Source organism: Rhamphochromis longiceps, linkage group LG7 (genome assembly GCF_057381845.1).
Source record: "Rhamphochromis longiceps isolate RC_006_pf linkage group LG7, R_longiceps_female_GT1.1, whole genome shotgun sequence".
NCBI lineage: Eukaryota > Metazoa > Chordata > Actinopteri > Cichliformes > Cichlidae > Rhamphochromis > Rhamphochromis longiceps.
This window is the reverse complement of record NC_140563.1, coordinates 46,888,457-46,901,795: the sequence shown is the minus strand read 5'-3', so window position 1 is coordinate 46,901,795 and position 13,339 is coordinate 46,888,457. Positions and strand designations below refer to the sequence as shown.

The 13,339-nt window shown below is 42.1% G+C and overlaps 1 protein-coding gene across 7 annotated transcripts in view; it reads left to right on the top strand.

Annotated features, from left to right (window-relative positions):
• Positions 1 to 13,339, top strand: part of LOC146666110 (mediator of RNA polymerase II transcription subunit 13-like) — a 90,250-nt gene that overhangs the window by 61,447 nt on the left and 15,464 nt on the right. For all 7 annotated transcript variants that reach the window (XM_085413938.1, XM_085413937.1, XM_085413933.1 and 4 more), the window contains 5 exons: positions 9,224 to 9,369; positions 11,257 to 11,463; positions 12,652 to 12,816; positions 12,915 to 13,071; positions 13,175 to 13,279. In XM_085413938.1, coding sequence (XP_085270064.1) covers positions 9,224 to 9,369; positions 11,257 to 11,463; positions 12,652 to 12,816; positions 12,915 to 13,071; positions 13,175 to 13,279 — 780 coding nt within the window. The remainder of the gene's footprint in view (positions 1 to 9,223; positions 9,370 to 11,256; positions 11,464 to 12,651; positions 12,817 to 12,914; positions 13,072 to 13,174; positions 13,280 to 13,339) is intronic.

Sequence of the window (13,339 nt, the reverse complement as noted above, 5' to 3'; positions counted from 1 at the left end):
TGGCTCAGGAGTAGTTTCTGGCGCAGCTTCTGAGGTGCATGGAGGAGGGGGAAGACTCTAAAGTAGCAGTAACTTTTATAGGAACTGAGGGACAATGAACTAAAGTGAATTGAAAACAAAAACTATAAATGAAATAGAAATAGAAACATTAAGTCAGGGATGCCAAGCTCTTTGTACATCATGTGCACATAAAGCTCTCTTTGATCTCACATGTGCCAGAGCGCTGAAATCCCCCATTTCTGTCAGTGTAAAGAAGTTTATTGACACATTTAATCCCTGAGATGCATTAATATAAGAAAAGAAGTGCAATTTCAATAATGCTGCTCGATTTTTATGTGTGATAAATAAATTCTGCTGTAATTAATAATAGAAGTCTGTTTGGGCTTAAATTGTAAGAAATAAATGTGTAAAATTACAGAAAACGTTCTGGTAGCTGATTGGCCAGGCTGTCTTGTAATTATAAAACAGAAAGATTTTGCTAACTAACAGAGAAATGTCTGTTTTCAGAACTTTCAGCTGGAAAAACAAAACCAAAAAGGAAAAAAAAACAGCAACATTTTCGTCCTTCAATTGTTTCTTTATTGGTTCATCATTTTAATGAAGTATGAATGGCCATGCTTGAGCTCCACGATCATATAACTTGGCTCCATCGTACTATCAGATACTTTGATACTGTGTAGCAAACCTTTTGCTGCCTCTGGTTCAAATGTTTGGAAGTAGTACAGGTTTGTTTCAGAGGGGATGTTTGCTTTCCAAGGGCCTGTTTAACCCCAATGGGGTAATGCATTCAGGGCAGAAGAGTCCAGCTATAACGGCATGCAGCTTCGGCAATAGATTCTTAACATTTTCTTCTTCCTCTTTTTTTGAGGTCATGTGTTATACTGGTGATGTGTTATGGCTTGCTGTAAACAAGAAACCCCCCAACAAATGCTATTATCCTCCAGTCCAGTAAGGGCCTTTGATGTGTGACTTTGTAATAATTTGAAACATCTGGTAACAGCTGTTTTTTACAAATGCTATACGTTTGCATTTGTTCTGGTAAAAGAGCGACTACAAAGTAATGATGTGGTAAATTTAAAAAAAAATATTTTTCAGGGACAGTTCATGTGAGTGGATTTCAGTATAAACCATATTTACTGTGCAAAAGTTTTGATCTTGGAAAATGTGAAAAGACCTGTTGCCGCTGATTTTTAATCCATTTCTCGTGTAATTTGGTAAACGCCAGCCTTTTCTTCCTGTTTCCCTTCCTTAAGAGTGGCTTCTTGACAGACACCCTTTCATTGCGATCATCTCTGATGAGGCTTAAGTGAACAGTAGATGGATCAACTGAAGGGTCAGGTGCATTTCTCAAGTACCGTGTCAGGTCTTTGCTGGATTTTTATTCCTGTTTCCTAAGGACATGACTTTCAGATTCTGTTCATCTGCCGCAGACAGTTTTTCAGTCCAGCTGTTTCCTCTTTTATCCTTCACATTTCCAGTTTCCGCAAATTTTTTAAGAATACACTCCACACCATGCCAAGATTTGCATAATTTTCAGCGAGTTGCTCTTTGGGATTCACTTTGTATTCTAACAAAGTGGATCCCATTTGTATTTTTCTATTCATTTGTATAGAAAAATACAAATGAACTATTAAAATACAAATAATACAATAGATACAATTCAAAATGGGTTATGTGTAGACACTCTTCAACACTATATTCTATTTCTGTACCGGTGTTCTGTACCAGGCAAACTTGGCGTTAAAACGTAATTCTGATTCTGACTCCGTTCTTGCGTTAGGTGTTTGTTTTATGCTTAAATGATTCATGAGTCAAAGACTGACGAGCAAACAACACAAACAAAAAACATTCCTCTAGAAATGGCCGTGTACAAGAACTCAAGCGATAATGAGTCAAATGAGTGTCCAAAGAAAGCATGGAGAGCACTTTACAAGAATATAAATAAATCACGGTTTGCGCAAGACTTTTGCATATTAATGTAAGATGCCCAATTTTAGCAAAACTATAAATTTATCTCTGTAGACCCCATGATGGCACCATAAAACTGCACAATATACAAATGACGTACAAGTATACAACAAATCAACAACCCACTGCAAACAGTACATCTTAGTAAGTAGAGCTAGCAGTGATCACATATCTCGTTATTGGAGATTAATTAAATTATATGTGGGCAGTAGGGCGGTGTGAAGACGCTGTTACGTGTGTCCTACTGTAAGTGGACATTCATACACATTTGGCGTATGAACATGTGCCGTGCTTTTTTTGTGTTTGCGTGTGTGTGACTTTTGCACATCATCTAATTCCTCTTGAGTTCGACAGCTCTGTTTGAATATGTTGTCAGCTGGTACGCCCCCCTGCTATGCCAATCCTGACTTGTTCTTTCTGTGAATTATTACAAGTCCTGCGAGGGACGACAGAGACGGAGACGGAGAGAAATGTACTTGAACGCTCACACAAACAAATACAAGTGTTTTATAGATGTCTGTACATTTTGTACCTGCACTTGCCACATATCTCCACAGCTCACTTCCAGCACACAGCCTCCCCCCTCCCTCATTCTCCACACACACAGAAACCATCCCTTGTTCCCACAATTGCACTGTTGCCCCACACTTGACAGTGTGAGTCCTAAAAACCCCTGCAGATCTCTGGCCATCAGCGTTTTCGTGCCATGAGGGGGACATTGCTCAGTTAGGCGTACAGTGACCTCCCGCCTCAGCTGTGTTACCACCTCCTTTGTCTCCTCTTCACTTCCACTCTGTGCCTTTTTATCCCCAACAGGGGGCGCTTTGGTGCTAATATCAATGGCATGCTGCCTCTTCGTGCCAACTCCTGCGCCTTGGCGCTGCTGCCTTTGTCAGGCTTATCTGGTGTTTATCTCGTATGTGTCCCTGGGGCACAGCGGGAATCGGCGCATCCAGGAGAACATTCCCAAACCCACTCCTCCCACCCACCCCCACTCCCACCAACACCACCACCAACAACAACACAAACGTCAACCCCTCCTTTCTTAACCCAACACTCCTGCTCTCTTTGTGTCTGAATGAGAGGAAAGCACTCTGGGTTGGTAACGCATTGCATCAGACGCTGAGGGGAGAGAGTTACAGGGGAGAGCATGAGAGGAGAAGCGTGAGAGGGAGGAAGAGTGGGGTGGAGGCTCAGTGTGTGTGGTGGGGCTCAGTGAAAGTAGGGGGTCATAAATTAATCATTACTATAGATGGCTGAATGGTTGTATTAGAGTCTGTCTCTCTCATTAGTTCAGTCAATTCTATGCATGTCAAGTGCAGTCCACAGTATGCTTGTTAATATTGGTGCTTTAATTTCACTAATGGTTATATACTCATGCATAAATAATGTGGTTATTTTAGTGTAGCATGGCTATAAAACAGACACGAGCTGCATCACCTACCTAAATATATATTTTTTTAAATCTCAGAAATTCTTACCTGACCTGACAGAACAAGCTTTTTAAAACACACTGCAGGTCCTCCCCTCTTCCTCTCCTCTCCTCTCCTCTCCTCTCCTCTCCTCAGGGATAAGTGACATTGAGATATGAGCCATCTCCTAGGCAACAGACATCTGGTGTTAGGCCACACCACAAGGTCACAGAATCTCCAGAAATAAAAACATAACATAAAGAAATGAAAGGAGAAAAAAGATCCCCCCCCCCCCCGTCATCTCTTATCCTTCACATTCTGAAAATTCTCCATGTACCTTTGCTACATCTCAGTTTTAACCTGTGAAATAATTTACCAGTCTTTGTTTATGTTTATACAGTTCAGATGCCACGGTTAACTGCATGAGCAGGAGAGGAGCGAGGCTGGAATTGGGTTTTATGGAGGCCTAGCTTAAAAATAAATAAATTCAGTCACATTCATTCACAAACAACACAAACAAGTTAGTAAAAAAACCCAAAAACAAATATAAACAATCGGATGACCTAATTTATTTTCATTGTAAGTATGCAACCACCCCCTCCCTCACTGCAACAGACACAGTAACACATTCTTTATCCTCATTATTGTGTGGAGAGTAATACTAATGTGAAAGTAGGGGAAAGGATCAGCTTTGAATTTTTTGCACATATATATTCTTTGTTTTTTGAGCTATTAGAAAAAAAAGGTTAAAAAAAACTGATCATATATGTAAAACTGCAACTGGGAGGAAGTCTGCATCCCAGATGTGGGATGTGGGATCATTTCAGGCGAATTAGCTGCTTAAATTAAATCACTGTATTTTAATTTGTTTATATCGGCTCTTTAAAGTTTAGCTGCTGGGAGTTTTCGGTACTTTTTCCCTTCATACTTATTTCATCCAATAATTTGCTGTCGATTTTTCTCATTTCTGCGCGGGCGAGCACAAAAAAGTGAATGAACGGCAAAATTTCAAATCGTATTTTAGTCTAAGCTTTGATTGTATTTGTTTTTGACCGAGATGAGTGTTGAAGATTTAGCAGCTAGACCACATGACTGTGGAAGCAGGAAGTTCAGAGCTGTTGTTCAGATGATAATTACAGCAGTATTCCTGTAGCTTTGGAGTCTATTTACCAGGAAAATACGGGAAAAGTGCTTGAGTTTATTTATTTATTTATTTTTTTGTATGCAGGAAAAACTCTAAGGTTCATGCAACTGTTTCTAAGCCGCTGTATTTTCATACTTATTTTAGAGCCAAATTATTATATTTTACTACACGGTACAGTATTGCACTGGAGAAAAATAATGGCTGACTTGCAAATGACTCTGAAACAACTGTTTGTAGTGAAAATTGACAACAAAAGCGATTAAAGCTTAATCGCTTAAACTTCAGCAGTCAGTCATGAATTTTGACTACTTTATGTTAATGTTCCCGTCTCTATTTCTTTTCATGAACTAGCTAAAAGTCTATACAATGGCTCATTGGTTGACTAAATGCACTGTGAGCCATAAAATTATTAATTTAACACAAGACAATGATACTGATAGTATCATTTCCAGAATTAAGTGATCATCAGTGGTCATCAGAGGGCTTGTTAATCATTTGGATTATTGAGAGGTTTGTATTTTCTCCTTTTGAAACGTTTTCCACGTGCATGTTCAGCCTCCCTATGGACAAAATGCAGAGAACATGCGATGCGCAATAACCCAGATTTCTTATATTACCAGGTGAGAAACCACAGAGAGCATGCGAGAGAGTTCAAGAAGGAGGAGAGAAAAAAAACATACAGATCAATAGAGAGGATGGTGATACATCAGAGCAACAACCTAAAACCAGACCTCTTCCTTCTGTTTTTAATTAGATCATAGATATGAAGTAAAAGCCTGTATTGGCTCACATTGAAGTTTTTTTAGCCACTTGGTAATGATTGGATTGAGCGTTTGCAGAGATTCTGTAAAAAAAAAACACCCAAAACAATCAATCAATCTTTGTGCTTTTTTTTGTCTACATCACACCTTTTCATTTGAGGATTGTTTGAACACAAAGATTGTGATAGCAACACTAGCTAAGGCCACTCACCAGGGGCCGCTGAATAATACATCAAACTTACCACATGTGCCCCTATGTTACTTTTAATAGTGGTGTTGTACATGCAGCAGCATACGTCTGAGTCTGTTATGCGTTATGCATGGTAGGTGGCTTGGTTAGATTTGTTTGCCGTAATTTCAGCAATTCAGCAGTGAGAGGACTTTCGGAGCGTGTGTGTACACGCTCCTAACAAGAGCTCACAGGAGTGCAAACATCCTCCACAGTGGCCTGTGTGCACCAGAGGAATGTGTACACTCGTGCAACTGTGTGGGAAAGGTTAGACTGTGAGAAGGAACAGGGTAACCGTTAGTTTAACTCTCAGTTTTGCTGGTAACAGACAAAACAGTATGAGTGCAGATTAAGCAGATTAATCCCTCTAGATTTCAGAGAATCTTAAGAAAAATACTGATATGTGTGTTTTGTGCATGTAACTACAGTTGATTATATCTAAACATAGTTATCACATCATGGGCTTTGGGAGTGCATCTAACAGTGGAAACAGGAGCCTTGTGTGCCTTGCGCATTGTGATTGTAATGCTTAATGCTTTGTATCTCCTTTAATCTAATCTTGCTTTATCTTTGTGTCTCCTGGGTTAGACATGAGAGCAGCCCAACAACCGAGATAAACATTATTATTTTGTGTGCATGTGATTATATGCACAGATGTGTGTGTGTGTGTGTCTGTGTCAAGTCCATGATGCATGTCAGACGTTAACCAGCTTCCCTGCTGGCTGGCTGGCTGGTACTGTTGTGATCGGGTAAAAAGACACACGTTGTCACACGAGCCAAAACACAATCCCTTCAAACACGCGTGCAGCATTTAGACCGTATGTTGTCGTTGTTGCATTAGCTGTGCTTGCATTTAATGCCACTTTCTGCATGCATAAGGCATTTGCTTGTTTGCACATACATAATACATTCGCTTCAACTACATTTATACCGTTACCTCTTATTGTGGGCACATAACATGCACATGAAACCGCACAAACAGTGTGCGGTATGTCTCTTTGTGTTGTCTGACTCTACATTTCCTGATTGATTTCACCATAAAAGTATGCTCAGTAGCCACCCATTAAAACTCTGATCTCATCGATATGTGTGCAGCAATTGCAGAGTGTGGCGCTGAATTATTCACTTCTTCCTCTTTCTCTCACACACGTGTTTTGCTCTCACTCCTCATTTTAACTCCATCTTTCTTTTCCTTGTCTTCCTAATTTCCTCTCCATCCTTCCATCCCCCACCCCCCCTTTTGTCTCAATTTTACCCATGCACGGCTTTAATTCGCTCTCTCCATCTTCTTCTCCTTCTGTCTTCCCTTTTCTTCCCCCTCACGCTCCCGCTTCTTTCTTCTCATCCCACTCTCAGCCTTCCCTTTCTCACTCTCTCTGTCTCCTCTCTCTATCTCTCCTCCTGTACTGTCAGCCCTTAGGCAAGTCTCAACCATCACTCCTCTTCATTTATTAATACCTGTACTCATACAGCCCAGCACAGAGAGCTGCCTCGCATCTCTGTCTCCCATTCTCTTGCACACACATGCCTGCCGACTGCACAAATGCCCCAGAGGATGCAAGGAGCCCAGTGCGTCCACACACACTCACAGTCGCTTACTGTGCAGGAAAATGCCCTTTGTAAAAGGACAGGGAGCATCAATCTCCCAGCTGCATCAGCCCTACAGCTTGATGCTCTTTCTGTAGTTCTGCTTTTCCCTGACTTGCATATGATCGCATATTTATTGCCGTTGCGAGAGTTCCTTTGTTGCAATTGTTGCGCACTAGTTATTGGCTTCATTGATTGCTTTATCGGTCGGCATGTTTTGCACAAGCAAATATTTCCTCGTTTCCCTGCAACGTTTTCACTTTTTTCGAGTGCACTTACTCGGCTGCCCCATTGTGAACAAGACGGTATCAGTGCACAGTAAATTGAGCTGAGATATCAGAAGGATCCAGCCCTTAATTATGCTGGATCAATGTCTGAGTTACAGACGGATAGTTAAAGAGAGATATTTCTCTACAGTGATTCCCTGCTATTAGGTCTCGGCTGTCTATAAGAGTCCTTACGGGAGTCATATTTTTGTGTATATATAAATAATGATATAAAATAAATTACAAGCATAAGAGGGCAATAAACAGCCTTCAACAGCTTTATTTTATTTGTGCAGGACTGTGTACAGTTAACCAATCAAGAGTCAATCAGCCAATCAGACAGTTGATGGACCATAAAATATTTAAATAAATAAAAACTTACTAATCCAACCAAGTGCTGAAACTATGTGAAAGAGTGAACACATTCAGAATCAAAGCATGTAAGAGTGGAGACACTAAAGATCCCTCAGTGATAATTGTAGTTGTTTGCGTATGTGCATGAGCGGTATTCATGACTTGCAGCTGTTTGCCTGAACTTCCCCATGCAGCTATATATAGCTCTTCATATGGTGGGATGATGCAGTGAGGCCAAGGTTGGAGGACAGTGACATTGAAATCATTTTGAGTCATGTCTTGCAGAGATGTGAATTGCAGAGATGATGAACTGTGTGTGTCTGTCTGTCTGTGCGTGCGTGAGGGAGACAGTGGGGCAGCGCCTGTAGGTGTGGAGGCGACATGCGCCTGTGCGCCCGTTTGTCGCAGCCCAGTGCATGCATATGCATGTGCTTCAGCTCTGCTCTTCTCCTGTGATTGTGCAGACCTGTGTTCAAACCACCTGCTGTTAGGAGGGTATGCGTGTTTTTTTCTCCAGGAGCATCAGGAATGTTTATGAAGCGGAAAAAAAATTGGCCTGCTCTGTCTTAGGGTGCATTCAGCGCCATCTGGAGGCCGTCTCCCTAGACTGCGTTTTAAGCTCTGCCCAAATGAGTGACTGTGGAGCTGGCCATTTTATTGAATTTGATGATCCATTACGACTCAAATGGAGGTCAAGCTCCCTCGGGGCAGAAGGGATATTGCATAGGCAGCAGGGTAATCGCAAGAAGATTACAGTACCTGCTGACTTTATTGTCAGTCTGATATCTATAAACCAAGGTAGCAAGGAAGTTTAAAGATTAAAAATATACATCAGTGAAGCTGTCGAGGTACTTGTGATGATGTCCAGCCCGCCCACTGGTACATAGATTGTAATAAGGCCCCAGCAATTATCCTCTGTGATTAAAAAAAGAAGAAAAATATGATGAACTATGCCCAGGCTGTGTAATAAAGAGAGCGCTGCATAATGTAAACATGTAGTCACCACAATCACTCATAAGCAAATGAGGATTTATACCTGCAATAAGGAGCATATCTGGTAACTGATGAAGATGATCAATGAAGGTGGAGCTCAGCGAGGCTTTTACCAAGATCCATTCTGAGGCTGCTCTCTAAATTGCTATTTGCAGAAATGCTCTCATTTGTTATTCTGTGGCCTAAAAGGCAACTTCATGTTTTACTTTTTAAACATTTTTTCTACAAGATCCAATCTTTGGGTTTATTCAGTCTCAAGTAACGTAATGATGTAATTGTATTTAAAATGAATTGTGTTACACTGAAAATTTTACATGGAATTAAAATGGACAGCGTGAACTGCATTGTTATTTGTTCAGGCTGTGTACCTTTACTCGCTCCCATGTCTCTGTGGTCAGCACACTTCACACACACGTACTCACATTCAGTGAGCGCGCCGCCACATTTCTACGCTGTTTACGCTCATCCCTGATTCCATCATCTGAATCTTCACTGTCGTCTCTCCTCAGCGAACACCTGTCGTGTTCCTTCTCCTTCTTCCTCCACGGAGAGAGCAACGTGTGCACAAGTGTGGAGATTGCCCAGCACCAGCCTGCGTACCACATCACAGAACACCACATCCGTCTCGCGCAGACCTCCGTCACACCAGTACAGGGTAACACCACAAACCCGATGTTTTTTTTTTCTTCTTCTAGTGCTTATGCATGTAAAACAAAGCAATCCTCATGTTCGATATATATCCAACAGAGGTGTGATTATTATTATGTAAAAATGGAAGTCTCTTAATTTCCTTAATGGAAAATGAGATGACAGTGGCTGTCAAGTCAGCAACAGGTAGAGAGGAAGCATTTGAATCTTGAACGCTTTTGCTTTCACTTTCAAGAAACCACAGTTAAGTGAAATAAAAGTGATCACTGCTGGTAGCCCATAGAGTTATTTCTGAATAAACAATTGTGCCCATGCTGTTTATAATAATGAAACATCACTCAGACCAGCAGTGTGGTTCAGTCATGTGTTTTTAGTATTACCGCACAGTTGTAATAACAAAGACACATGACTGCTTATTGCTTGGATGAATGAGCAAAATCTGTTGTGATGCACAAATAATAGTTATTTTTGGTCTTGTGAGTGTGACACTATTTTGTGCATTGTACAAATCATTATGTAATTAGAATAGAATAGATTAGCCCTTTCTTGTCAGTGGTCCAACTGTGCTGGAATAAAATATAAACATATATATCCTATATACAAAAACAAAAAAAGGCACACAATAGAAGAAAGAATTGGTCTGAATAGAGTGGCCTGAGTGATGGGGGCTACTCAGACCATGGCTTTGTTAACAGTGTTTGTTAACAGTCCAAATGGCCCAGTGGAAGGGTTGGGGCGTTAGGGTTAGGGTCTGGAGGTGTGGGACCTGATTGCCCTGAGGGCAGCAGGTCAAACAGGTGGTGAGTGGGGTTCATGCTGTCACCTGTGATGGCCCTGGTTTTCCTGAGGGAAGAGGATCTGGCGAGGGCCTCCAGGGGTGACAGAGGGCAGCCAGTGATCTTTTTGGGCTGTGTTAATCACTGTATGAGCACCCTTCATTGTTGTAGCCCCTGTGTACCAAAACACCCAGGCAGCAGGAGTGCACGCTCTCCACTGAGGAGTGGTAGAAGACCAGCAGCAGCTTCTGGTCAGGCTTATTCTTCCTCAGGACACCGAAGAAGTGCAGCTACTGCTGGGCCTTCTTCAGCAGGTCGTTGGTGTCAGCAGAGATGTGGGTGCCCAGAAACCTGAAGGTGGAGACAGATTCCTGTTCTCCCTTTATAATCAGATTGGAGTGGACCTGTCTGTGCCTCCTGAAGTCAATTATGAGTTCTTTGTTTTTAAGGACGTTCAGCTTCGGACTAATTGAGGCCGGCTGGTTAGGATGCTGTAGTCCACAAAGAGCATCCTCATGTAGCTCTTCCTGTTCTCCAGATGGCTCAGCGCTCTGTGAAGGGTGATGGTGATGCCATCCTCCATGGACCGATTTGCTCTGTAAGCAAACTGGTGGGGGTTGAGGACAGGGGGTAGACAGTCTCTGATGTGCTGAGACATTATCTACTCTAAACACTTCATGACTACAGACGTGAAGGCTATAGGTCTGTAGTCATTGAGGCTGTCTATACTAGTTCTCTGGGGATAGGAATGATAGTGGAGGCCTTCAGACAGGTGGGAACAGTGGCACCAGTCGGGGAGAGGTTAAATAGCCTAGTGAGGATCCCGTTGGTTACAAAGTATTTTACATACTGTACTTTCAGATTGCTTCGTTAAAAGTAATATCTTATATTTTAGGTGCTTCTTCTTGTGGGTTATATGTGTAAAAAGTCCAATTCTACCAGTGGTAGAAGTTTAAATAGCACAAACCAAGAGTAAGTATTTCAGCATTGCAGTTATCACTAAAGGTTTGCTGTGCAAAGAAAATAAAAATCAATGCAGAAAAAAATAATAAAATGGTTCAGAGCTACTGATGTGTGAACTTTGTTTCTTTCTCTACATTATTAATTTATCTATGCAGTGATCCTGAGTCCGTACGGTCTGAGCGGCACTCTTACAGGTCAGGCCTATAAGATGAGTGATCCAGCAGTGCGGAAGCTGATGGAGGAGTGGAGCTACTTCTACCCCATGGTACTTCAGCAGAAAGAGCTAGGTGGAGAGAAGGAAAAGGAGGAAACAAGCCAGGCCTACGATCGCAACAGTCACGTGGCGGTGGAGGTCGTTGTAGGTATGGAAAAGCAATGGTGGTGAAAAAGACATTGGATTTAAAATGGTATGCAATTCAGTTCAGTACAGTTTTATTCATATAACACCAAATCACAACAACACTAACCTCAAGGTGCTTTTTTATTGTAAGGCTAAGATGCTACAATAATATAGAGAAAACCCCCCAAATTAGATGACCCCCTGTGAGCAAGCACTTGGCAACAGTGGGAAGGAAAAACTCCCTTTTAACAGGAAGAAACCTCCAGCAGAACCAAGCTTAGGGAGGGGCAGCCATCTGCTCTGACTGTCTAGGGGGTGAGGTGAGGGAGACAGGCCTGCTGAAGGTGTGGAAGAGAGCCAAAAAATAATAATAACTAATGATTAAATGCAGAGTGGTGTATAAACAGATAGAGAGTCAAAGAGGTGAGTGAAGAAGAAACACTGAGTGCATTATGGGAACCCCCAGCACCCTGGGCCTATTGTAGCATAACTAAGGGAGGATTCAGGGTCACCTAATCAATGCAAAAAAAAGAAGGAAAAAAACTTTTGCTGTGCAGTCAGTCTGCAATGAAACTCATATCCTGCATAAAATAGTACCAAAAAGCAGTACTTAGTAAAGAGGACTGCAGTTCTTTCAGATGAGAAGGAACTAGAACAAACACCAAGAGATCAGCATCACGTTAATTACCCTCTGTCCTCATGTAGACTCCCAGGCAGTTTGAGCTGAGGTATTAGTGGATGAGGTGCTTATACTGCAATGATCCTTACAGTCAGTTATCAAAGAGCAGAAGTCAGGAAGTGACTGGAAGGCAGGGGAGGAGAGAGCAGGACTGACAGAAAGGAAGAATAGTGAAGTGAAGTTGAGGTAGAAAACCCCGGGGAGTTACTCTAACAGTTACTCTAATCAGTCTGATTCCACAGCTTTGGTTTGACCTGATTACAATTAAAACTGCTTTGCATCTAAAGAGGAAAGCCAGAAATAATACTGAAGGAGTGAGTACAAACGGATTTTAGATTTGATTGTGTTTTCATGACTGGTGAGTACGAAAGTGGGTAATTACATTAACAGAAAAGCACCAGACATTATACAGCCTCTTTATTTATGTAAGGTTAATTATTAGCAATATCTAGAAATGGTGCCCATTTAAAAAATTAAGCCAGCGTTTAAATGTATCCTATAACAGCAGATCCTCTTTTCTTGTATTCTCAGGTGGAGTAAGAATGACCTACCCATCTGCTTTCGTGCTAATTGCCCAAGGAGACCTACCAGTGGAGCAGCCTCCACCTGTTCCCACAGCTCAGGGCCTCAACAAAGAGCTGAACCACTGCAGCGTGCCACTGACGCCACCAACATCACCAGAGCAGCCATGCTCCGGTAACAGGGACACAGACATGCCGCAGCGTTGTACACACATGCTGAAATGTTAAAACTACACAGTTTTACATTGACGGTGTTTTTTTCTTTTTTTTCAGCGGACAGCGGCTTCGTAACCTCGGCCTCGAGTGTGCCCACACCAGACAGCAGCATGAGTATCACCAGCATCAGCCCAAAGCATTCTGGGAAGAAGCTGACTTGTCAGGTGGTCCATCAGGCCTGGAGGGAGTGCTATCTCAACCAGCCTCAACATGTGTAAGTAAATCTGGAGTTTACTCCCTGACTTTGGCCGGATTATAATTGAAGTGCAGTGATGCAGCTGAGCTGGCGCCCTCATGGATCTGTTCGTTCCCTGCAGACCGAATCAGTCAACTGAAGTAACGCCTCGAAAGGAAGTGCCAAATGGAGTTACCACGTGGGATTTCAACGATCTGGGAGCGAGAGCACCTTGCAGCTGCTCTAGGTACTCCAGAATTGCACCCAAGCTGTTCCAAATGTGTTAGATTCAGGTGTTCTTGTTTTC